General features: G+C 34.4%; 2 protein-coding genes across 2 annotated transcripts; one reads left to right on the top strand and one right to left on the bottom strand.

Annotated features, from left to right (window-relative positions):
* Positions 1-11,095: 11,095 nt before the first annotated feature.
* Positions 11,096-12,283, top strand: LOC136812977 (craniofacial development protein 2-like). The gene has a single exon (XM_067069482.1). The coding sequence runs from the start codon at positions 11,096-11,098 to the stop codon at positions 12,281-12,283; it is 1,188 nt and encodes a 395-aa protein (XP_066925583.1).
* Positions 12,284-22,537: 10,254 nt separating this feature from the next.
* On the bottom strand, positions 22,538-24,254 carry LOC136812910 (p53 apoptosis effector related to PMP-22-like). Its single transcript, XM_067069429.1, has 2 exons — positions 24,135-24,254; positions 22,538-23,168 (listed from the first exon to the last, which is right to left on the bottom strand). Exons 1-2 carry the CDS (start codon positions 24,235-24,237, stop codon positions 22,792-22,794), a joined length of 480 nt encoding a protein of 159 aa, XP_066925530.1. The 5' UTR covers positions 24,238-24,254; the 3' UTR covers positions 22,538-22,791.
* Between the last annotated feature and the right edge of the window lie 3,688 nt (positions 24,255-27,942).

Genomic DNA, 27,942 nt, shown 5'->3' on the forward strand with positions numbered 1-27,942 from the left:
TAGTGTAGTCTATACTTAAAAACAAATATTAAGCACCTAAAAACAGAGAGGCATGGCTTTATTCCTTAAGCACATGTTGTTAACGCCTTAATCTCCAAGCGTACCTTTGAGGGTCTGGGCTTTAGGCTATTTCTTTATGTTTATGGTTGGATTCCAGGATTGTGTGATATCAGACAGTCGTAATCGATAACAAACGATACATAATCGATAACTCATCGATCAATCAGTTATCGATTTAAATCTATAATCGATAGCTAATCGAGGTAAAAAAAATTGTGAATATCGATTAAAAATGGAATAGTCAACGATGGATATCGATTAATTTCAATTAATAGTGATTACCTTGCGGTATTGACTATTATGGATTATTCAACCATTGTTATCGATGAAATATCAATTTACCTTAAAAGTATCGATCTCATCGCAAAAATAAATTTGATAATCGATAAACAACATACATCGATTATTAATCAATCGCAACTATTGGATCGATATAGCAATCGGATAGGTAGTCGAGGTAATAAAAATTGTGTTGTGAATATCGATTAGCGTTGATTAGCTAAAACGCTTATAGATTTAATCGATAACTGACTGACCGACCAACCAATTGACTGATCGACCCATTTTAAAAGCTTCTAGGACAAACTAAACAATCAATTGGGCCTGGCCTTACATTTGACCGGTTCAATTACTATTTTCTACAAGATATTTACATAGTTAGGGGACTCTTAGAACCACAACAAAACCTTATAATTATACCTCAGCGAGACATATTCCTTTTTCGTAGAATCCGGAATCGCCCATCTGACCTCCTCATCCTTGGAAAATGCCAATCCATTATTTTTCTGGTGGATGTTTTCCATATGTTCTCCATTTTTAAAGCACCGATACTTACGACAAAATACTGAGCCAAAAATTTCCTCAAAAAGATTAGCAATTGCCTGACTATCACCACTTTTCAAGACTTCAATTCCTTTCTTTAAAACACTGCATTTCGAGGCCATGAAAGCTTGCAAGAAATGAGGTCGTTTTCCGTACGAATGGCCACTGTTCAAGTATTTCAACATTAACGTGTGACGGAAAGTTTTTTTTGCAGGAAATCTTCCACGCTCAAAACGATCCGTCTCGTATTTTCGAGAAATTTCCTTGAACCACCTCAAATTTGCCATTTCACTGGATGCATTTTCTGAACCAGGTTCAAAATTATAGATTTTCCTAGCACAGAAGCAGCTAGATAGGTATTCCTGCAAAAAAATCAAAATAAAGATTTTTTTGTAGCGCGGGAAAGCTAGCTACGGCGTATGCGCACATAACCTAAAGATTTTTTAGCGCGGTAAAAGCTAAGTCTGTCGCGCGCGCACCTCGGGAACACTACATACAACCCCAGGTAAAATAATATTGAGATGAACGAGAACGAGAAGAAAAATCAGTTCCGCTGATCTGAAAACTGGATTTCACTTGATTTCTTCTCTTCTTAATATTTTTTTTTACTACAAGGGTTGCTTGGGGTGGTTCAGCTGAACCCTTTGAACCCCCTCAGATCCGCCAATGGCTGTTTTAACTCTTACAATACCGCCAGAAAGAGAAAATTTCCGGATTCTAGCAATTGACAAATGAGAAGTTTGCAGGGCGTTTTTTTACTAATGAAAAGACTTGAAAACGTCATTTTCATTTTAATTAAAAGTAAGTTCTATCAATCTTCAAGAAAATGCAGTTTCAAAGCGATTGAAAATTTCTATCTAGAGAAAACGATTTTGGCTGGAACGGTATCAAACGTTAACTGCATTAACTCGCAAGGTTATAATCGTAAATGGCTAGGCGGCGCCCAAAACCAACTTTTTTTGTTCAGAATTTTGTCCTCTTTCGATTGGTAGCTACATAAGCCTCATAAAATGCTTGGTTTATAGGAGATATGACTGGTTGAAAATGGTACTCCGGTTTACCCCTCCCCCTTATATCGGGTGGAGAGGGCGCTCGACAAGTCGGAAAAACGCCCGTTATGGTACTTGTAAGTGCTAAAAACAAGTTTTTTGAGTTACTGCATTAAAAACGCTTGAGCGGGCTTTTTTGTTTTGATGATCGCTTTGTAAAAAGCAATATTTTCGCTGAAAACTCAGTTAGTTGGATCTAACTTCCTTGGTCTTAGTCATCTAGTTGTTTTATAAACATTTGATGTTTCTGTTTCTTTTCTAGGCAAGACGCAGCGTAGCAGTTTCGCAAAAGTTAATTTACATTGAGCATTATGTTTCCTCAGGCCAATCTCGCACTTATTTCTACCACATGTGTAGATATGTATAAATCGTAAATCTACTACCATATGTGTATTTATTAGAATCTGTAAATCTACCCTATGTGTAGATATAATTATGACTGTACCATCCCTACCGATTCATTCTTCATTGTTCATCACGTGAATTAACTGCAAGAACGATAAATTTCGCATGCGCATAAGTCTTTATGTTAGAGCATTTGTCGTATATATACACATGGTAGATTTATAATACGATTTTTACATATCTACACATATGGTAGAAAGAAGTGTGAGGATGTGTTGGTTTCCTCCGTACGGTCGGCAATTTTTATTTTTCCTTCAAAAAAAATAAATTTTTAACCATTCTACAATATGTATAGATATACCCCTCGGGGTGATTAAAAGAGAAATATTATTTATTAAAATACAATTTACTTGTTTACTTTCTATTAATCTCTTTTATTAGATAAATTATCATCACGCCCATTAGTCTTGGGAATGTCCTGAATATGTTTTGAAAAGTTGTATTGTAAGAATTTCCTCCCAGCACATTTTTTCCGTTTTAGTCATTATTTACTAATTTGAAGCATAAGTAGCCATTTTTACAATTTTTGGCGTTATTAACGGCCCTAATTGGCGTATAAGCTGGCCCACTTTTAGCCCTGCCTATTCTAATTTCAAATTAAAGTTGGCATAAAGTGGGCCAAAAGTGGGCTGTCTAAAGTGAAATGTTATGTAAAGCCGACACGGTGACCTCTTTTGATTCGCATCGAGTGGTTTTTCCGATCATAATCAAGAAAGTAGGCAGAAAGCGGGCTCTCTTTAGACAGCCGTTTTTCGATCCACTTTTAGCCAACTTTTGTACGATTTCTTGTAAAAGTACACGAAATTTAGGTTGCTGCGCATTCTCAGATTGGATTTCCTCGAAATCTCGAAAAAAAATTTAATCAAAACAAACCATCGGAAATACGAAAGTAGAGACAAGAAATCAGCAGAATTATCAATCATCAATTACAAATTTATTTATTCTTTTTTACTTGCACTCACAGAGGACATTAATTTCCAAGTTTTTCTACATATTTTCTACAACAACAACGTACATATACAATTGAAAATTCAGCCCAGAATGTAGTATCCCATCCCATTTTTCTACAGTTTTTCATCGCCATCACATTGTCAACTAAACCTTTGTCATATCTCTCTTGGGCGATATTAACACACCATGCTTCTATGAAGATGAACTCAGAAATCAGTTATTTTATTCTGATTCTGAAATTTACTCTGATGAAGATCATGATGATGATGTACTCTCATCATAACAGATCCGAGAGACATCCGTGAGAGAATAAGGGAGGCTGAAGGTTCACATGAAGGTTTACCTGTTAAATCAAATGGTAAAGGCAAAAAGAAAAAATCGGTAGCAAAGGCTATTTGGCCTCAGTCTGTTGTAACAGACATGATTGACATAATATTGGACACGCCAAAAAAAACTTTTTACATCGATCTCCTCAAATAAGGAGAAACAAAAAAGTTTTTCAGCAAGTGATCAAAATGCTAGAAGAACGATGTGCAGCCAATGATACTTCATTTATGTTCAATTTTGAACAAACAAGACGCAAATTTCGAAATTGCATAAGCAAAGCGAAAAATTTAATTTTAACGGCTCAAAAGGGTTCAGGGTTGACCAGGTTCATGGAGGACAACGAATTGGGTTCTTGGTTCGCCCGTCTCTGCCAAGAACTCAAATCAAGACCCACTTGCAGAAGGTCGGAACAGATTGAACCGAGTTAAAAAAAACGGAAAGTGATGGAATCTGAGTCTCCTTCTTCAAAGAAAGACAGTGATGAGACACCACCAACTTCGTCGACATCTGCCTCTGCACGTGGTTTTGTCCCAGATCATGAGACATGTAATACTAAAAAGTCTTCAAAAACCAAAAACAAAGAAAAAAATGATGTTTTACAAGAAATTTCAAATACCATGAAAAACTTAAATGATGCGTTATCAGCTACTAAACCAGTCGATGATTTAGTGAGCCTCGTGAAAAAGGAGTGCAAGCGTCAAGCAGCCATTGACCAACAGCTCGTTTCTTTAATGGCCCTATCCATGGTAGTTCAACTACCCCTAATCCCCCCTGTTCATAATGATAATGTGATTGAAGATAATGGTAATGGTAATGATAATGGTAATAATTTTATTGAAAGTTTATTTGAATCTGTTTGAATAGTGTTTGAATATGTCCTTTGACTTCTTTTCTAGAAAGTTTATCTAACGTTAACTGTGTATTCTACTTTTGAGGTAACTTTAGTTTTGATAGTTTTGCAATTGTAGTTATTTATTATTTTTTAGCAAAAGTTCGAAAGCATCCAGCGAGGTCCTTTTTTTAAACATGTGTTTCCCAGGCATAGCCTTCCTGGTAAATTTGATCTGTTGGCCAAAAGTTTCAAAAATCTTATTCCTAGAAACAGGGGGGGGGTCGGTAGCAAAATCTCAGACATATATGAGAAGTAAAAGGCTTTTTACGGATTTTTACATACCACCACTCAAACTCTTGGAAGAGGTATTTTACTAACCTGGTAGTAAAAGGTTTTGGGACAATTTGTCATGGAGACCACCTATTTTTTGGTTGCTTTTCGGACTGATTTAAAGAAATAAGCTAAAAAATGATATTTCTATGACACGTTTTTCACTTGGTGAAAAAATTAATGTTTTGCCTTTAGAATTAAAGTCTTTTTTATATTGACTAAAAATTTCGAGAATTTTTTGTTTGCAGCAAACAACTTTCCAACAGAAAATTTTATCAAATTGTAAAAATTTTCAGATTTTTTCAGAAAAGTCATTCAAAAAATTAAAAGAATTACAAAAATAGCTAAAATGTGCTAATTTTACCAGTTTTAACTACCCAGGTAGTAAAATATTTTCAACATTTAACACATAGATACCACCCATTTTAGTATTTAACTACCCTGGGTTGTAAAATCTTTTTTGGATTTTTCGTCACACCACCAGTGTAGTAAAACGTCATTATGTCTGATATTTTACTACCAAGATCTGTTTCTCCTCAAAACCTAAATTTTTTATCTCAAAATATCTTCCCTATGTTCTCTCAAGCTTATAAGGAATAGGATATCTGTTTCCCTCTCCTGGGAATTTTCATCTGTTTCCGTTGCTTTTTGTGATATTGATATCTGTTTTCCCCCAGAAAGTTCAATCTGTTTCCAATGCAATAGCATCTTTTTTGGAATCAGATATCTGTTTCCCAATTTTTTCCCAGTCTTCTCCTAGAAATATTGATCTGTTTCTCTCTGATGACGTCATCAGTGGAGCAGGGAAACAGATAGTTTTAAGGAAATGGTCTTTCATAGAAAATCAGATCTGTTTCCCTATTTTTCAAAAAACGCTCTCTCCTGGAAAAGGGAATCAGATATTTCGGGGAAATGGGCTCGTTAGCTGCTTCTGAAAGTTGAATTGAATCGTAGCTATTTATTATTTTTTTAGCAAAAGTTGAATTGAATTGTAGTTATTTATTAATTTCTTAGCAAAAGTTGAATTGAATTCTAGTTAGCTATATAAACAGTTAACGTAAAATGAATGTAGTTTTTTTAGAATATTTAGTATGGTATGATGGAAAGAGGACTATTAGATTTCGTTTGCCATTGTTTCCTTCCTGTAGAATTATTGATACTGTTTTTTTTTTCTTTCAAGAAAGTTTTTTTGAAACTAAAAGTGATTTAGGTCGTTGCCTAAATTATTATTTCAGGACACAAAAATTTCTTTTGAATTTGTACTTTTATTTTTACATACCTATATGTGTTTCTTTTTTTTTCTAAGGTGTTGGAGAAAGAAATGAAAAGGTTTTCAGGCTAGAATTTAGTTGTCCTTAAAAAAATTTAAGCTTGCTTTGAATTAATTTCTCTTTGAATAGATGTACAGTGTTCAATTCTAAAATATTGCAATGGACAGTATCTTTACAAAGTAAAGATTGGTACGTCCAGCCAAACACAGATCCGATCTATAGCTCTCGCTGTACCATAAAAAAACGAAAGGCTACCGGTCCCCGCACAACTGCGGATTAGCCACTCAAGGTGGGGGTATCGTGACTGCCAAGGTGCGCTCATTGTTGCCGGCTTCCATAATTTTATTGCTTGTTGGCTAAAATATGAAAAAGATTAAATTTATGTAATGTATTATCACTTTTCTTTGTAAACAGATTGTGCTAAACAAGTTCAGAACAAAATTCAAGAGAATCTCAGGAAATATTCATTCAAGCCACATTTAAACATGCAGAAAACAATATGAAGAAAGAATAACATTGTCATACAATTCAATAGAATTTTGCAAATCTTTTTGTCTAAAATATGTGACAAAACAAACTTTTAGAAATAAACATACATTGTATAGACCACACAATATTATCTAACAATTGGTACGTACAATAAACTGTTGCTGAAATTCAAATTAACAAAATTAAAAATAAAATTTAATTAACTTGCTGTTAAATTTCATAATTTTTCAAATAGTAACTTTTAGATTAAACAATTCATAAACATAAGACATAAGCACTCAAACATAAAAAAGACTAAAATAATTGTTTTCATAGAAAATTAAGTTTCAGGTTTACACACATCTTTCTAGAAACTTACTAGAAAATTCACTATATTTGTCACTCAAAAAATTTAGTAAAAGCGTTGCGAATTATTTTTTACTATTGCAAATGTTTCCCCTTTAGAAACTTAGATTTCATCAACAAAAATAATTGCTTCTATAAAAGCATTGATGTTTTTGTATTTTTTAAATCTTAATAAAAAATGTATAAAAAGAATTGATGTTTTTGTACTTTTTTAGTGTTTTTTTAATAATAAATTATTCCTCATTATCATTTTCAACATTGCCATTTTTCTCTGCCCAAAAAGAATCTTTAATTGCATTTTGGACATTTTCAGCTGCAGCCCTACCTCTAGTCAGAAAGTTGGTATCAGCTTGAATCAAATCAAGAAGGTCTCGAACAGTTTTTGGATCACGCATCTTGTATGTGGCAACATCAAGCGTCAAATCGAATTGTCGAGGCACAAGATCCCCCTTTCCAAACAAATGTTGTGCAGCACAATACATGCCAAACCCATTAATTTTACAGTTTCTTTTTGAGACTCACACTTTCTGTGTAAAATCCGAAATCTGCTCTTCAGCTTGCCAAACGCTCCTTCCGTGACCATCCTTGCCCTACTCAGACGGTAATTGAAGTACCGCTTTTCAGGCGAAGGAATGGCATGTCCGTAAGGTTTTGTGAGCCAAGTCTTGAGCTCGAAGGCACTATCCTCAAGTATCATCGGCGGTACCTCTACTTGGGCTAGTTTCTGTATCGTAGCTGGAATAATCTCACCCTGGCATATATCATGATACAAATCGGAAGATTTAAAATAAAGTGAATCGTGAGTGTTACCAGGAGCACCAATAGAGGCCCAAATAAATCGGTACTTTGCATCGACTAAAGCCACGAGGACAGTTGAATAGAATCCTTTAAAGTTATATTCTTTCATTGCTTCAGCTCCGCCAGGGGGACACTTGATTGGAATGTGGCTACCATCAATAGCACAAAATGCATATTGGAATTGCCATTCGGTGTCCATGGCTATCATTGCATCTTTGAAATTTTGGGGACTCTTTGGAAAGTATCTCATGACTGAGTCCTCCCACAATACTGTCACAATAGCATTACAAACTTCGTTAATGATGACACACAGAGTAGCATCGCCATGTCCAACCATCTCCGATTTAGTGAAGAGGTAATCACTAAACGGTAAAGAGCGATAGCTAATCGTGATTCTGGTTGGATTGGCTTCTCGGTCACGAACTGTTTTTGAAGTTTATCCCTAATTGCTTCCAAAATGTAAGAAAATGTGGCCCTTGATATGCGAAAAGTTTGTTTAAAACGTTTATTAGAATACGTAGATGACACCTTTTGCCACCACCCAGTGTTTCGCACAAAACGTTTGCAAAAACGAATTTGGGGTGGTGGCTCCTGAGATAATATATACTGTACCAGATTTCCAAGCAAAGTTACCGTTGACATTATGATTTCACGTTTTTTCCTTAAATATTCGGTGAAGGATCTCAAAAAACTCAACCTTTTCCTTTCTCTCGATTGTCTTCTTTTTAACAAAGCAAGGAGTAGGGCAGTATTATTTGGTTTCATACTTTCTTCACGTCACGTGTACTGATTGATTAAAAAAATGAATAAAAAATGAATGTCCAACTGCAACTGCTGTTGTGTTCTCTGTGTACGTTGTGAATTAAAAAAAAATGTCCGATAAAATATGTAGAAGTTAATTAAAAAGTTGTATGTCCAGGTAAGTATGTACGTTGAATGGAATATAAAAACAAATATCAAATCTTGAATTGTAAAAGATAGTTAAAAATCTGAGCAACTTACTTCACTTGATATAGATCGACGAGAGAGGATAATTTTTCTGCAGCTGAGTCTACCATGTTTGTTTACTTTTATCGCAGTCACATGCACCGTAAAACCGGAGATGCGGAAAATTTTGCGCATAGATATTCGAGCTCGCAACCAATGACGCTATACTATTGTTTTGCAAGAGTTTGCAAAGAGTTGGCCGTCTAAAGTCAAACATAGACAGTCCACTTTTGGCCCACTTTATGCCAACTCTAGCAATTAGAATAGGCAGGGCTAAAAGTGGGCCCACTAAACAAGAGCTAAGGGCCGATAAGGTACTAGAATCATAACGAGTGGTGGAAGTTTTCGTTCTTTTCGCGTTATCACACCCCTTCATTGGGGGAGGGGCAAATTGTTTTTTGTTTTGATTCCGTGTAATTAGCACAAAAAAACAATCTCTGATTGACTGAAAACTACGCACTTAAACAAATTATTCAATCATAAGTTTGTTTACTTGATTTCTTTTCCGTGTCACTTACATAGAATCATAACATAGCTTATTCGAAACCCGTGTTTTTCAGTTTTGTTTGCATAAATCGTAGGCCTAATTGTAAAACTGATAAGATACATATTTTTTTTATAAGCAACTCCATTTTTCGGGTCAGGCCTGGAGTTGCTAAGAATTTTTCGAAATCCAGGCTTATAGTAAATGTGTAAGTCTAATCTACAAAATCTCAGGGTTCTAGATATCATATCGGCTGTTTCAACTTTTTCGTAAGAACGCGCTCAGCTCTTAGAAGAAATTTTTAGATTTTTGTTTTCTGCAGGGAATATAAACATGACGATATAAGTCTACTGGAAAGAAAGAAGAAATGAATCAATTAACATCAAGATTCTTTTCGTTTTTAAATATAAACTAAAGAAGGTTGATATAGTAAATCAATAAAATAATTCAATCTTTTTAATCAAAAAAAAATCTGTATGAAATTAGGAGTGGGCTGGCTATACAGGGTGATTTTTCAAAAAATGTCAAAGTAAATTTTTTGAGGTCTAAATTATAAGTGTAGACAGGATCAAATAGAATTTTTGAACAAAAATGAGGAAAAAATATGTGGGAAGCATTTTTGTAGACTAAGGTTTGTGCCCTCAAATCAATCTTTTTCCATCTACCCAACTACCCGAATTATGTTGGAAATGAGACACACAGTGATTGAATCCCGCTCAAATTTGGCACATTCACTCCTCAGGGACAGAAATAAAGTATATCAAAACATTTATTCGAAAAATATAATTTAGGACATTTTGGGCGTAGCCCAAAGGCTACACTATAAAGGCGAGAAAACATCCTTTCCTGCTTAAATTTGGCGCATTGCCCCTTCAGGTGAAGATTTGTCAGTGTAAATTGTGAAATCTTAAAAATTTTATTTTTCCTACCTAGAGGGAGTGACTTCTCGTCCTAAATATATGAAAACTTGACAACCTTTTATTTCTATGATCTTGAACAACAGAAAATCCATCAAAATTTATGTTTGTGAATTGTAAGCACTTCTTTTATATCTGAAATAATGTGAATTCTCGTAGAACCGCCGACAATTTGCTCTATGTGATGAAAACACTTTCCTTAATTTAGCACTACCTCAGTGAAGTTCAGAAGATGTAAAAAGGGATCTGAAAGCGGAAAATTGAAACTTTTATATGAATTTCGACTCTGAAAGGCTTCAAAACTGTTCTTGGATCAAGGATACCAATTTCTAGAGGAAAATTTCAATTGAATTACACGATTTATGAATGAGCCCTAGCCCATCTATATTTCTCCTTTTTTTACGGACATCGAAACAATTATTTACGAAACAACGAATTCACTTTGGGAAATATTCTCAGGATTCGTCAAGATAGATAACTGAGGGTAGGTATGCAAAACTTTAGGGCAAAATATCATTCCAAAGTTTTCTAGAGTTACCCAATCCTTTTTGCCCTTTTTGGGGTTTGGCCACGCCCTAAAACGTCCGATAATGAAAAATTTTAAATAATACTAACAAAATGTTATTATTGTCATTCAAGAAGGACTTGTACCAAATCGCAGCAAAATTGAATGATTTTTAAGGTTTCCAGGTCAAATTGGGGATTTTTTCGTCATACTTTATATGAGTCACAGATAAAAAAATTCACTCCATTAAGAATTAGTGAATAAGTTGTTCTTATAGATCACTAAAAAAGAAAAAAGGGTGTGGTGGTGAAAGAAAATCCGCCACATTAAAGTGGGGTGATCCACCACACCTAAACATCGACAACCAGCAATAACGATGTTCATGTAGATGTACTTGGCTGTGCTGATATGATGGTCATCTCACTACAACGGTTGCTGTTAGCCAGAGGAACTCTTCTACCACAGATTCCGGAGTTGATCATCTAAGTACCAACACTGGTGGTGTCGCGAGCTCCAGTTTGTCATGCCAAAAGCGAAGAAATTCAAACATTTGAACATTATTACTCAAAACGTAAGAGGATTAAAATCTGCTGAAAGAATCTATGAACTCTCGACCCAGATTAAACGCCAGAATACATTTGCTCTTTGTGTCCAAGAATCATGGAGAAGTGGTAAATCAATAGAACTTGTGAATGACTGTACCTTTCTTTTGCACGGTTTAAACGAATCAGATAACAAAAGTAAGCGTGGTCAAGGCGGTGTCGGTATTGTCCTCAGTAAAACCGCAACCCAAGCCTGGAAAGAAGCAGGCTCATCTGTCTACACCGATTTCGGTAAGCGTATAATTGCAACTAGGCTCTCATTGAAAGACAATCGAAACAAAAATATTGATATTTTTCTCGTCTCAGCATACGCCCCTGTTAGAGCTGCAGATGTCGCTATTTGGGATTCTTTTCTTCAGAATCTTGTTAGCTGTATAAATGCAAAACGTCCCAAAGATATTTTAATTGTTGGTTGTGATACCAATTCATCCCTCGGAATTACTTATGAGAGAACCGGTATCGAAATACCTTCAGTGGGCAAATTTGGCCTACCACACAGCAACCATGCTGGTTTGAGATTTACAGCATTTTTAGAAATGAACAGTCTTGTTGCATGTAGTACCTATTTTCGAAAAAAGAACTATGCCACATGGAGACACCCTCGTTCGAAGCTTCCACACCAGATCGATCACATTTTAACACTGAAAACTGATTTTTGTCGAATTATTGATGTTTTTGTTTCAAAACCACTGCTAGATTCAGACCATCTCTCTGTGAGAATGAAATTACGTGTCGCATATCGTTTCTTCAAAAAATCTGCAACCAACCGACCGCTCTCGAAATTCGACTCAATCAAATTACTTAATGACGGGGAATTACGTGGAAGGTTCAATAATACCCTTTCGTCAAAAATCGAAACTCTAGATCGTATAGAGTATGAATCGCTCGAAAAATCAATTCAAGATGCTGCATCGTCATGTTTACCTAAAATTAAACGCTCTCCCCCAGACTGGTTTGTTGCAAACGAAGCTGAACTTATGAGCTTGATCGAAAAGAGAAATATTGCTGTTTACAACAAAACAAAATGCATCACACGACTTACAATTTCTGCCGCTATTCGAGCACGTAAAGAACTAAAGCAAGCTATAAATACTGCAAAGAGTAAATAAATGGATTAAAAATGCATGTAATCGCTTGAATGAAGGTCCCAATGCTCGGAATCACGGCACAAAATCATATTGGGAGAGTATTAAACTTTTGAAAAAAGGACTGTTTAAACCTCCTCCTCCAAAGCAAGTTATGATGCAAAAAGATGATGGGAGTAGATGTGTTTCTCAAGAGGAAAATGCTGAAGTCTTTCGAAAGCATTTCTCGAATCTGTACAACCGAAAAGAGGTATTCGATAACTCTGTCTTATCCCACATAACACCACATATGGTGGATAACTCTCTCAGTCATACCCCAACTGTTGATGAAATTAAAAACTCTTACGTCTCAAAAATAAAGCACCAGGAGCCTCTGGTCTAACCGCAGCCATGTTTAAATCACTTGTTGAAGATGAACTCTGTTTCGAATATTTCGTTATGGTTATCGTCAATATATGGGAAGAGAACTTTTATCCCTCTCAATGGGACCTGGGTAAACTTGTGATCCTACCCAAAAAAGGAGACCTCTCAAAACCAGGAAATTATAGGGGTATAATGCTCCTCGAAGCCGCGTATAAAGTCTTAGCAATATTGATACACAGTAGATTACAACTATTTATAGAAAGTCTTGACCACGAATCACAATGTGGTTTTTGACAAGGTAGAGGATGCATGGATGCCGCTTTCTCTGTCAAACTTGCGCTTAAAAAACGTAGAGAACATAACCTTGAAACTTGGGTACTTTTTCTCGACCTCGTTAAAGCGTTCGACAGAGTACCAAGGTCGTTATTATGGGAAGTATTGTCAAAATTTGGACTACCAGAGAAAATGATCTCAATCTTGAAACTCTTACACAAAAACTTTGTAGTAAACTTTGTCGTTGAAACTGTTGATAACACTATGCCGTGTACCATTGGTGTAAAGCAAGGCGACATTCTTGGGCCTACCTTGTTTGTTATTTACATTGCCGCAACAATGCAAACCTGGAGGAAAATACATAGCCGGCCATTGTGTGTTTACCGCACCAAAGATGATTTCGTGTTAACAGGAAGGAGGTATAATAGCGCTTCGCATCGCATACGTCATAATTATTACTTTTCACTTTTTTGACATTTGTACGAGTTGCAATCCCACAATTCAACGCGGCTCAATTAAAGATACGTGCAAGCTGTAATATATCTTTTGTCAAACGATGCAATTAACGTGCAAAAGAGATTAGCGCAAAGGTTGATGGGATTGGAACTCGTACAAACATATCGAGAGTAATGATTATGTCAAAAATAAAATCTATTTTTAGATTCAGCGCGGTGCGCTATACCAAGGGATCTGAGTTCCCTGTTGACGACTCTGAATACGCAGACGATACTGCCGTGCTCTTTGATAGTAGATCCGATGTTGAAACATACTGATAGGATGGACCACTCTCTCTCTCACTTTATATGAGTCTAATAGGGGGCCAGAAAAGGGGCTCCCACATTTTTTATATTTAAAATATCTCGAAAATTCTTTTCGATCCTGCCTAGATATGCCATACGGAGCTAAAGAAAATTTAGTTAGACATGATTTGACGAAAAAAATGACGACCCTGTATAGCCCACTCCTAAGGAAATGGTTAAAAAAGTGAGTTTACTTAATAACCAAAAATTTACTTCTCATATTAGATTATTTTAGACTCGTTGATTTTATGTCGTGCGAGTCTAATTCTATGGTCCTCAAAGTGCTCTATTAACCTAGAAATGAAAAACGTAAACAAAGCAAACAAAAGTCATACATGAAGTTGTGCATGTGTATGATCCAATTTATACGTTGAGTAGCTATAAAACAAGACTATAAAAGACTATAAAACAAGAGATAAATACTTTGTCAATAAAATAAACTTTTAGCATAAACTTCAATGTAAACAAAAAGGTAAAAATGTAGATGTAAAATACAAATCAATGGCTTACAAAATTAAGAAGAACTCTAGAAATTTAATAAAATGAAAAAGGTTTAAACCAAAATTACTACCTAGAAACAATAAACGTAAACAAAGCAAACAACAGTCATACGTGCATACGTCATGTTGTGCATGTGCATCAACTAATATAATTAACGTCGAGAGGCTCAAAAACTGAATAATAATACCAAGTAACAGAAGTTTAAAAATTGTCGGAAGTAAAGCCAACTTTATTAAAACTCGAAATTATTTTCATCAACTTAAATGTCACCATTCTTGATATGGTAAGAAAAGAGAATGAACGGTGTAAATTAAAATGAAGTACTGTTAGGTTCCAAATAAACGCCCCCCCCCCGCTTGTTAATTTTACGAAAAATTTCCAACCCCCCAGACCTTATTAGAACCCCCCCCATTTATTAATCTGTAAGAATATTTTCAGCTGTCAAAGAGAAGGCCCCTTATTTTGCTCTAAATAGCCTGATTTTAGCCTATTTTTACCTTATTTTTGGGTTTCAGAAGTACAATTTCCAACCAAATTCCAATCCAAATAAATAAGGACTATTAAAGAGTGAGGAGCTTTACAATCATTCAAAATTTCAGTAAAGAATCCCCTATGACAGATCTCGCAACATGACAAATTAGTGCCCGCAATCTTGGACACCTTTTTGCCACAGGGTGGGTGGAGACATTTGTAATGCTCCTCAACGTGGATAGAATCAATTGTTGAGACACATTTAACATAATCAGCATTGTCATCTTGGTCTGGTATTGGATTATCGACTTCCGTAAAAACGCAATTAATATCTGTCTGTGCTGAGGTAACACAAATTTGTATAATAACTTGAAAACAATAAGAGAATGTCATTGACCATCTTCAGGGTCACTGAGCCAAATTGAATTAGATGACCCTCAGAGACCACATCAATATAATCACCCCATATCGTCATGTTCATTGTTTTGGAACCGTCAGAAAGAACGCACTCTCTTGCATTTGCTGATCTTTGTTTGTCATCCCGAGTGAAGGTTATCAATTTGAAGGCTCCTTTAAATTTTATTTTGCCAATGATGGACAAGATTGAACCCTCTTCAGTTAACAAGTTCGGAAGTGTTTTATTTGCATCATTGATGTCAAAATTAATTTGATTGGCTGGTTCGATTTGTGACGTGTTATTAAAAAAGTAAAGCCAATTTTACTATCTTTACTGGCATTTTGTTATGGAATGCATCCAAAAAATTTCTTCTGACGTCGTTTTGTCTTTGATGGTTTGAAATCATGATTTTCTCGAAACCAGTGGGTGATACTTATCCCAGTATATTGCGAAAAGGGCGCATTGAGCTCCTGCATTCTCACCAAATTTATCGGTATTACCTTGATGGAATGATCCAAATACAGCTCGTTCTATTTGATAGTTCTCATAAGCCAGTTGCTCGTTGTGAGCATCAGATTGCTTGTCATAAGCAGGTTTCTCTTAATGAGCGGGTTGCTCGTCGTGAGCCGGTTGCTTGTTGTGAGCAGATTGCTTGTCATTATAGAAAGTAGACATAGACTTTTTTTACCATATACTCTTTATTGCTTGTCTTAAGCTGTTTCAATTTAAATTTTGTAAACACTTGCTTTATTAACAAATAAACTGTTTAAACTATTGAACTAAAAGTCAAAATCTCACTCAGAATTTAGATTGACCAACCATAAAATTCAACCATTCAATCATTCCACCAGGCAAATCAACTTTTTGCTTTCTGTGGCCATTTTTTCATCACACTCAAGACCAGTTTGCGTTTTGATTTTCATTCAAACGTGAGTAAAATATAATGGAGATAAAAGTTACAAGCGAACATTTCATGCAGATAAATTTAACTCTAATGCATTCGTATATGTATTCACATGATAACGAGTGCAATTCGATAATAATTGCACGAGTGATTTTTTTGTTATTAATTTTCCGAGTCCGAAAGGACGAGGAAAATTCGAAACAAAAAAATCACGAGTGCAATTTTCGAATTGTACGAGTTATCATGTGATTACAAGCTAATCGCAGAATCGGTTTCACTGCTTTTTCCACGTCAGGAAAGTAAATTACTCTGAAATTTTTATATTTTTCTCGTCTCTTTATGTTTTTGCTTATAAATTTTCTTTCTCACAAAATTAATTTCGAATGCAATTAAAACGTTCGATAATAAAAAGGTAAGAAAAAACTTTAAAATCGATTTTGTAAACATTGGCCCTTCATTGAAGAGTGTGATTAACAATTAATTGCTCTCTACAGGATGCAATTAATGATTAATTGCTCTCTTTGAATGGGCGCCAAATGAGAAAAAATAACTCATCGTGCAATTATGCTTCATATTGCGCTGCTAATCGTTTGTTCTGATTTAAACAAAGCGCTAAACCCAGTATCGGGGAAAATATTGGACTTATTTCACTATCGAACTTCACGTGACTGTAAAATTAAAAAATGGAAGCGAATTTAAGAAACTACTTGCCGTAGTTTAAAAAGCATTAGTTGTCATGGACTAGAAAATGTATTTGTAATTAATGATTGTCTCTTAGATCATTTTAATATTTTTTTATCTCTGACTAAAAATTTGATTGAAAGACCATAACAACATTTTTAAAAATCATCGACGTTCTTGTTCTTGTGTGTCGAAGTATCCATTTTTCTCTCAAAATGAAAGCTTCGAGCCTATGTTTTAAATAAAAAAACCCTTCCAGGGAAGAGCGTTTATTTGAGCACAAGTGTTTCAAACGTCATTCCGAAGTAACCATTGTACAGAGCCGCTCTGAGCAAAAATAAAAACAAAAGCTGGTCAAGCTTTTGGGTTTCCATTGTAAACTTCATTGCGTGACGTCATTTATTTTCTTTTTTTCTTACAAAATGGCGGATGGCCGCGGCAATCGGTTTCATTCGTTCTAATCCTGCTAATTTCTCATGGAATTTTCTCTCATTGTCTCTCAATTGTAGTGGCAAATTTGTACGATGAAAGTGGTCACTATCTGGCATCGTATTTCATCGAAGTTTTATTTTCTAAATTCACTTCAGGAGTTACCTTGTTCATCATGATCTGACTGAAAACTGTTGTATAATTAAACCAGATTTCACGAATTGGCCTTTTAGCTTACGAGCTACATTTCCCATCCCCTTGAAAAAAGAAGTTACTAAGTTATTTTTCTTTTAGAAACTTTTCCATCTTCCCTGGCAGCAACATGTTTTTTATAAACATATTGAGGAGACCTGGTTGGTAAAACAATAAGTGGGCCAGTTATTAATCAGATCCACACAAAAGTCAACCTCAGATTGATCTGGTACAAAAGACTTACTTACTTACTTATTTTTGTCAAGTAATACATGAAGAATATCTAGATTCAAACGGTTCACCCTGATGTTTGCCGTGTAGGTAAAACTATGGTATATGTTAACCCCGGACGACAAGCTATATGAATGGCCCCTATGCTTGAATTTGATACTTCAATTTCACTAAAATAAGTGAATATCTGGGATAAAATCGAATCAAATTCAACCAATTCCGAAATTTTCTTTCACGATTTTCGCGAACTTTAGCCCTCTCCGCGAAAGTAAATGTCTTTAAAAATTCTAGGAAGGGCCATTCGCGAAAGTTTATGCTCGCGATAAATTCTTGACGAGATAGAAATTTTGTAAAACTTCAAACTTTGAATAAAATGTAACTTTTATGGCACTTTTTAGCCTGCTAAAAGACTAGTAAGTCAAAGGATAAATGTTTCAAGCCAATATATGAAGTATTTGTCCCTCTAAGCCTTTTTTTTCATGTGAAAATTCTCAATTTTACGCCTTGATTCGCGAAAGTTTATGCTCGTGAATAATATTTTCCCGTTAAATTTGCAAAAGTAAATGTTGTGAATTTCGCGATTTTTCGTCCTCGCGAAAGTTTCTGCTCTCTAAAGTTTGCACGCTTACAGTATTCGGAATGAAAAATTTGACGAGTTTGCTCATTCACTAAAGTTTCTCCTCCTTTTAAGTTATCAAATCGATTCAAAAGTCAAAGCAGAATCTTTTTCGACTTGCTTGGCAATATTCTCCAACGTGCGCAACGCACTGGGCTCAACTTCAGTGGCTTCAAATTATTCATAGGCCCAATTGTAAACCCCCAGATATTTACCCAATGAACAAGTGTGCCAAATTTCAACCAAATCCTACCATTTTGGAGGCCTGTACTCAAAGCTTTAGCCTCGTTTTGGCAAAAAACTCGTCACCAGGCCCCAAAAATCTAAATATTTGAGAAATGCAAAAAGCACCCCCAGATATTCACCTAAGGAACAAGTGTGCAAAATTTCAAAATCGAACAATTTTTGAAGTCTCCAGGCTGCCCCAAAGTTTTGGGACATACACACACAGAGACAGACAGACACACACACACACACCATAGCACACGAAAAGTCCATAGTGAGGACCTCATTCGCAACCCGTTAAAGTGAGGACCTACACAAAAAAGTCTATATCTTTAAATTAATGCAACCCACGGTAATAAAATTTTAGGTGGGGTTAGAGTAGACACTAATACGTAAAACAGCCCTAATAACACACCCCTATCTTTTAATTCAAAAATCCGTTATACCAAGGACCTTGTGTCTATTTTTTCGTTTATAAGTACCCGTTAAAGTGAGGACTTCCCGGATTTCAGAAAATTCGTGTGTACAAACATGCAATCTGAGGACTTGAGTAAATGTTAATTATTAGTGACAGTCTGATTTGGTGTATAATGGAGGGTTGAGCACGAGTTTGTTGCGATGTAGTCCAGAAGTAATTTTTAGAGATTTAAATCAAACTTCTTAAAGGATATTTGTGGGGTTTTTCCACTAGTCAGGAAGCATTTTCATCCTCAGGGCATAAGTCACTGTCTGGTAAAGAATAAACATCAATCTTTAGAGATTTCTCTTTCATAATACGGCAGGGACATTATGCTTCAATAAACTTTAAAAAAAATCTTTTGTGCGAATTAATCAGACATTATATTAATCTGAAATTGCACCGCTAAGGCTCGATGAGAGAGGAGGTGCTCTGCAAGGGTCTAAAATTTAAGGAAATACGAAATTTATGGTAAACTTCAAAAAGTTTGTCCTTAACAAGGCAAATATTATCGAAAAATTACAACACCAGGCGAGCCATAATGATAGATTTTTAGACAATTCTTTCCTGGGTCGGTTTTTAAAGACCTTAATTTTGGCCGCACACACGGTCGTTTCTAGAAAAAGCAAATTCAGGTTTTTTAAACAAAAAAATTTTTGGACGTCAAAAATGACATTTTTTGTTACGTTTTATTTTTGAGCCGTCTGTAAGTGATCTGGAAAAAATGGACGTGTAAATACAGACTTAAGGCGCTATCGGATTGAGGCTTTAAATCATTTAACAATTTGTAGTTGATTGAGTCAATGAATTTGTCGTACTTTGTTATAAATTCGTAAATCACACCTCACAACTCTCATAGGAGCTAAATTTTCTCGTCTCAATAACTTTACTTATTGGTCAGTAATTGGTCAGCCAAGGGGACCCTTCAAATCCCTTCCGCGATTTTTTTCCCTCTGGTGGTCGTCGTCGTTAAGACTACTAAGTTTAAATCCTATTTTCGGATTATTTTCGGAAAACAAGTTATCGGGAAAACTTTCATTAATAGAAATTAAAAATTAGAATAGAATAGAATTAAAACATCATTAATACATCTGATACTAACAAATGAAGAACACCAAGTCAATGACATCCAATACCTAGCTCCTCTAGACAAGAGTGACCACAGTGTGCTTTCTTTTTTATGTGAATGCTTTTTCGACCCGAAAGTCTTAACCGAGAGGTTTAATTATAATAAAGCAGATTTTTACAGATTTACAGATTTTTAAAGTCGGCAAAAATCGGCCAAAAGTACCCAAAAGGCGATTTCGGGCTATCGAGTTCACCCCGAACGCGTGAATTCTGAGCCAACTAGAAATGGTATAAACTCCAAATTTGGCAGGGAACTTTCCCTCGTCACCTTGAAGACTCCCTCAAAATTTGAGCTCGATTGGCACGCGTTCGGGATGAACCCGATAGCCCGAAATCACCTTTTTGGGTATTTTTGGCCGACTTTTAAGACGAAATGAAAGGTTGCCACGGGTCAGGGCACACTTTGGGAAGGCCCAGGAACAATTTAGAAACCAGTGGAGTGGATGCAGCGTTCGGGCGGGGCCCAAAGTCCGGGGGTCTGGTAAAGTCAGTTTGACGACTTACAGGTGCTTCTGGGTAATTTTCTTTCTTCTCCTCGTCTGAACAGAAAAACATTTTATGGAAAAAAAGAGGAAAAATTGCAATAAATCAGCAAGTCCAAAAGGCTATCAGAGATCAACGGTACGGTACGAACAGAGAAGAAATATGTAGAACCGAGTATGTCAATGCACGTAATCAGACCAAAAGATAACACAAGTCAAAAAAAATCTCGAAAAACGAACATAAGGACATGTTGACTTAAAAACTATTACAACTTTAACCAACCACAAGCTTTCTTGATCATTCAAAATTAATGGTATTTTACTAAAATTTAGATAAAATTCTTGGGTTTCAAACATTACAGAACCTCAAGTGAAAATTCAATATTTTCAGTTCCTCAATTTGTAGTGTGTCAAAGTTACAATGCAAAATCAAGGAAATTTTCAATTTGAATTTCGATCAAAAGTGAGGTCCTCACTTTGCAAAAAAGGTGTGTTTTAATCTTTTAAAGCATAACTTTCAGTTAGATTGGCAATGCCATTGTCATTCTAATATAATTTTATCACGCTAGGAACATCTTAAATGTTGACTTAAAAACAATTACAACCTTAACCAACCACAAGCCATCTTGATAATTTAAGATTAATAGTATTTCACTAAAATTTAGATAGAATTCTTGCGTTTCAAACATTACAGCAGCTCTGAAAGTCAGAAATTTATTCACCATGTATACCTTAAGTAAAAATGCAAAATAATTTCAGGTCCTCACTTTGTAGTGTGTCAAAAAAAACAATGCAAAGTCAATGAATTTTCGATCTGAATTTCGATCAAACTAACTCACTTTGCAAAAATTTTCAATCTAAATTTCGATCAAAACTGATGTCCTCACTTTGCAAAAAATTCGTGTTTAATCTTTTATGGCTACTTTCATTTAGATTCGCGTTGCCATTGTCTTTTCTAAGATAATTTTATCATGCTAGGAACATCTTACATGTTGACTTAAAAACAATTACAAATTTAACCAACCATAAATCATCTTGATCATTCAAAATTCATGGTATTTTACTAAAATTTAGGTAAAGTTCTTGTATTTCAAATATTACAGAAGCTCTAAAAATCGTAAATATATTCTGGATGTAATTATTGACATTTTAATCATCATTACTTATTCCTATTTGAAAGATGTAGGTAAAAATACAAAATGACTTCAGGTCCTCACTTTGTAGTGTGTCAAAGTTACAATGCAAAATCAAGGAAATTTTCAATCTAAATTTCGATCAAAACTGATGTCCTCACTTTGCAAAAAATTCGTGTTTAATCTTTTATGGCTACTTTCATTTAGATTCGCGTTGCCATTGTCTTTTCTAAGATAATTTTATCATGCTAGGAACATCTTACATGTCGACTTAAAAACAATTACAAATTTAACCAACCATAAATTATCTTGATCATTCAAAATTCATGGTATTTTAATAAAGTTTAGGTAAAGTTCTTGTGTTTCAAACATTACAGAAGCTCTAAAAATCGTAAATATATTCTGCAATCAGTGCCATAACATATTGGCACTTTTGGCTAATTTACCATTTTTCGAAAATTGAAGTTCGAGCGAGAATGTCAATTTCGGGCCTTCAACTTGATTTCAACGATTATTTCGACTTGGGAGGGATTTATTGGTTTCTAGGCTATAATTCAAGCCCTACTGGACCACTTTTGAGCTTTTGGATCCTCAGATCCTAAGTTCCTAAGTCGTAAGTTTATTGTTAAAGCTCAGCTCAGAGTAAAAACTCTACCCTTCGAACCTACTTTAGAGCACTTACAAATCGATTGTGGTTTCAAAATTTCCTGGGGAATTTCCCTTTTTTCTCAAATATTATGACCTTGATTGTACTGTAGACTTTCAAAAGTTGGGCGCCCTGATACCCGGATATGAGATTGGAGTAAAGCTAAAGATTCAAGTTTGTTAAATATAAATTTTTTATTTGGAAATTAAGTATATTCGGTGAATGTCTGATGCGAAGATTGATGGTAAGCTAGCTCCATCACAAAATGATATCTTCGATAATCAAAAGTTTTTACTCACTAAGGGTGTGTAAAGAATAGCTATAATTTGTTGCTTTTGTGTGTAAGATTTGATGTGGTGTTTTGTTGTGCGCAATGAATTTTAATATAATATTTTAATTAATAAAGTGGAGTCTCTTTAATTCGAACCTCTATAACTCGAATGTTAGTTGACAATGATGCCTTGAACCTTAGATAACTCGGATTTTACTCGACTCGAACATGTTTTTTTCCCCCGTGCGTGTTCAAGTTACGGAGACTTCACTATATTTATATTAAGTTCCTTGTTGTTGGTTCACCTTCCACCTTCATTCAAAATCATTTTATTATGAACGTTTGGTAAGAAAAACAACAACACCAACGCCCAAACCAGCAAGGGCGCCAACCCAACCAAATCCATACGCCCATCCGTAATCCATTTTTTTATAATATTCTTCCTTGATATCGGTAAAGATTGCCAAACTAATCGTTGCAAGAACAAATGCGATCACCAAAAGTATAGCAATGATTTTAGGTTGGACTTTATCACTGATCATCAATATAATACCACAGATGGTAGCTCCAAGACTGACCAAAACTGAAAGTACCATGAAGCCTTGAGTAGCACGCCATTTATTTTCGGGACCAGGTATATTTGACCCATATGAAAAACAACTGTTGGTGCTACAACCGCTAAACAACCCATAATTTGCACCTTTTTCACCTTAAATTTAGAAAAAAATAAATGGTTGCTCAAATGATAATAAATTGTTAGCCTGTAGACAAAAACCGGGGCTGGAAGTGGAATAGTAGCACAATATTTTGCAGTTAGGATTTGTTTATTTTCAGCGGAAACAAAATAATTAAAAAATTGAACTATAATTTTCCACTTTCGGGGGAAAGGTTCCAACTGGGTCTGTGAGGAGGGGGTATCTTTAAAAGCTAATAAAAATGTCAACCTATTTAATACAAAAAATAATACATCTTCAATAAATCCGACAATGTAGACTTTAAAACTTCTACATGGGCATAACGTTGGTTTCCAATGCTTGATTTGTTCTTTAAATTTTTGAAGTTATTGAGTTGTCCAAATTATGAGAACTTTTCCCCCAAAGAATTTGGACAACTCAATGACTTCAAAAATTTAAAGAACAAATCAAGCATTGGAAACCAACGTTATGCCCATGTAGAAGTTTTAAAGTCTATATTGATGATGTCGGATTTATTGAAGATGTATTATTTTTTGTATTAAATAGGTTGACATTTTTATTAGCTTTTAAATATATTTATTGTCTACCTTAAAGGAAGAAATTTTGGCGGGAATTTAATTTGGCGGATGGCCAAAAAAGTTTTTTCAGAGGGAATTTAATTTGGCGGATGGATGAAAAAACTAAATTTGGCGGGAATTTAATTTGGCGGTCGCTTAAAAATTTAACCTTAAGATGGCGTCAAAACAGCAAAAAAAATAGCAAAAACACCCTAAAAGAGATCATATTTTCAAAATGTTTAATTTGGCGGGAATTTAATTTGGCGGATGGCGGAAAAAATAAATTTTGGCGGGAACTTAATTTGGTGGATTTCAATCAAATCCGCCAAATCCGCCAAATTTTCTTTCCGCCAAAATTTCTTCCTTTAAGGGTATGTATGTATCAACAATGAATTATCTAAATAACAATCAAAAACAAAATACTTGTTCCAGTCGTCATCCACCCAATACCACCAGTAGAAGCCGATAATAATATGAAAACTGCAAAACATGCAATCAAAACTCCAACTTTCTTTGCTTCAACCATCTTGAATCTATAATGAAAAACCCTGTATGTTTTTTATATAAGAAGAATACAAAGTACAAAAACATAAGTTTTTTTGAGACTATGTATGAATATTTTAATGCTTTTTAGACTCTAGAAAACATTCGAACGAAACATTATAGCGAAATATTCTAAAAGTTCTGAAAATAAAAACACTTTAAGAATATTTCTAAACATCCGAATTTTTGATAATCTTATAAAAAACATGTATTGGCCGCCTGGTACCCTCGTCCAATGGTGAAATCTTACAAAAGTGGATAAATCCTTTTTTTAAATGTACAGATCCTTCATTTCCCATGGCACCGAAATTCCACTTAAATATTTACCAAATTGCGTTTTACTATATATCATAGAGTCGCTTCTCTAATTCGATCTTCAAGAGACCAAAAATGTTAATCGAATTGGTGAAAGATACAAATTACAGAGGGTAAGTCTAAACAACTTCCCAGTTGAGGATAACAATATTTCAGTTCGAATTACAGAAAGATTCTAACAATAGAAAATCGAACTAGAAAAAGTTGCCTGCATATCCTGTAACTTTTCATAAATCCTACCCGAGACAGAGCAAATAGAAAAACAGCTTGACTTATTCGGCTGGCTGAAGGCAATCAATGTTTGAACAACAATGAGTAACTGAAGGAATAGAAAAACTAAATAAAGTCTCTACAAAGATGTGTAAATCTCTATATAAGAAGAATGGAATTGTGATTGTAAAAAGGGGCTCCTTCGTTGTTGAATTTAGAAATCCTTTACCTAATTAACTGATTACAGTAGTGGATCTAAAGCGTTCAGAATTCATGCCGGAGAGTCTTCATCTCCTTATAAGGATTATGGCTAAAAGAAACACTCTCCGTCATCAATATTGAACCCGTTCTTAGATCTGCCAGTGGATTAGGCTCTTTTGTTAACTCATTAATTGTGAGTATACACTTATCTAAATTGAATCGAAATTGTTGATCACATACCAATAAAGCTAATGAGATGAATTGTTTATAACGTGACCATTGATTGGGTTGTTCTACCGGGTGCACCAAAAAAAAGTATACAGGTTTGTCGAGATATTGTGAGCTTCAGGATTTGGATATTTTGTTCATTCTTTTTTTATTGCATAGAGCATGCTCTAACTTGAATTTTGAGCTATCATACATTAAGTTTGAAAAAGTAGTTCGAAAGTTATTTCCAAAAAACTGACTTTTTTTCCATGTCGAAATTTCAAAAAATCATTAAAAACAGCAATCACGCTATAAATAAAAATGAGAAAAACACAATTTCATTGTTTTTTTATTCCTTTTTCTCTTATCTTATATTTTGCCAACAGTTTGTCCATCTTATTTGCACGTCATGAACATTTCCAACACCAAATGCAGACCCAAGTTCTTTGAGCAACTAGTCGAGGAATGGTGATCTATTTGTTTCAAAAAATTTCTCACATAACATTGAAACCTCTCTTAAGATTTCCAAAAATTTTTTTCAGCCTTTCCAAAAATATTATCCCACGTGAGAATAGCTTATTTTACCATAATCTTAAATTCTGCAACAAGTTTTGATGAGCACAGTTGCATTTCTTTGGTATTTTTATGGGTAAAGAAGGTAAGTGTTAAGAGAAAAGTTTGCTCGATGTTTTTAATGATTTTTTGAAATTTCGACATGGAAAAAAGTAAGTTTTTTAGAAATAACTTTTGAACTGCTTTTTCAAACTTAATGTATGATGGCTCAAAATTCAAGTTAGAGCATCCTCTATACAATAAAAAAAGAATGAACAAAAAATTTAAATCCTGAAGCTCAAAATATCTCGACAAAGTTGTATACCTTTTTTTGGTGCACCCGGTATTTAGTATCACTAGGTCATAGTTTGCACTAACTGCCACCGCTCTCATAACGGTCACGTATTTAAAACAAAGCTTAACAAGACGACTTTAAGTCGAACATTTCGCCAATTGTACCGGGTGTCCCAGAAAAAAGTTCCCCTCTTTGAGATGATTTTTTTCGAAAAGTATTGGAAATTTTGGAAGAAATCTTTTTGCATCGTAAAGAGGAAAGGCTAGCTTAAATTTTGATGTATCATACATTAAATTCTGATCAATATTAAAAAAGTTACAAAGAAAAAACCTTTTTTGTGATTTCTAAAAATCGTCAAAAAACGTCAAAAACAAGGGTATCAAATTAGACCTTTTTAAATGTTTTTGCAGAATTTTTGATTGAAAAATTGCCAAAAATTGCCTTATTTTTTCAGCTCTTCATATCATTGTTTTACATTTTATGAAAATTATTTATTAAAACCATTATAACTATTGACAAAGTCGTAAAACTCATAAAAAGAGTGTCATTATCGAATTAATTGCTTAAAATTTGATACCATCGTTTTTGACCATTTTTGACGATTTTCTGAAATCACAAAAAAAGTTTTTTCTTTGTAACCTATTGAATATTGATCAGATTTTTATGTATGATACTTCAAAATTTAAGTTAGCCTTTCCTCTTTACGATGCAAAAGAATTTTTTCCAAAATTCCCAATACTTTTCGAAAATATTCATCTCAAAAAGGGGAACTTTTTTCTGGGACACCCGGTATGATGAGTTTTGAGATGAAATAAATGTCTTCAAATCTCCGAAAAAAGCTAAAAAAGAAATAGATATACCTTTTTTAATTCATTAATTCTAATAATCATAGAATCTTTCGTTAATCTTTTCTAAAGAAGTACAAGCAATGCATTGGAGAGACTGTCGATATTGAGTAAGTTACGGTTTGCGCATTTTGATTTTGATTGGTTGAAAAATTTTAAGTGGATGAATAAGAATTGAAACCTTAGCTTACAGTACAAGATTTGCAAAATCGCAACTAAAAATTTCCTTATTTTAACATAGTCTTATAAAGTAGACGCTTATAAGAAAAATAGATATGCTCATCTTCTTCGCCATCCATTGTTTATTTTGTAAGAACTAATTTTCGAAAGGTGTATAACCCTCAATAAAGAGTTATTGATTTGATTCTTATAAAGTAGATGCTTATAAGAAAAATAAATATGCTCATCTTCTTCGCTATCCATTGTTTACTTTGTAAGAACTAATTACCGAAAGATATATTACCTTCAATAAAGAGTTATTGATTTGATTCTTATAAAGTAGATGCTTATAAGAAAAATAAATATGCTCATCTTCTTCGCCATCCATTGTTTATTTTGTAAGAACTAATTGTCGAAAGGTATATAACCCTTAATAAAGAGTTATTGATTTGATTCTTATGTAGAAGATGCTTATAAAAAAAATAAGTATGTTTATTTTCTTCGCCATCCATTGTTTACTTTGTAAGAACTAGTTACCGAAAGATATATTACCTTCAATAAAGAGTTTTTGATTTGATTCTTATAAAAAAGATGCTTATAAGAAAAATATATATGCTCATCTTCTGGGACAAGCTGGATTTTTTACAAGCTCTTATTTGATTTGTTTGGTCGTTAAGATGTAATAAAAGAATCTTATTACTTTTTCTAAAGAACGCGTCATCTCTATCACTTCAAATGACCAATTAGTGAAGTATCTTGTAAAATCTCCAGCTCATCCCCATCTTCTTCGCCATCCATTGTTTACTTTGTAAGAACTAATTACCGAAAGATGTATTACCTTCAAAATAAAGAGTTATTGATTTGATTCTTATAAAGTAGATGCTTATAAGAAAAATAAATATGC

This window comes from Clytia hemisphaerica, unplaced genomic scaffold (genome assembly GCF_902728285.1).
Source record: "Clytia hemisphaerica strain Z4C2 unplaced genomic scaffold, Clytia hemisphaerica genome assembly, whole genome shotgun sequence".
Classification (NCBI taxonomy): domain Eukaryota; kingdom Metazoa; phylum Cnidaria; class Hydrozoa; order Leptothecata; family Clytiidae; genus Clytia; species Clytia hemisphaerica.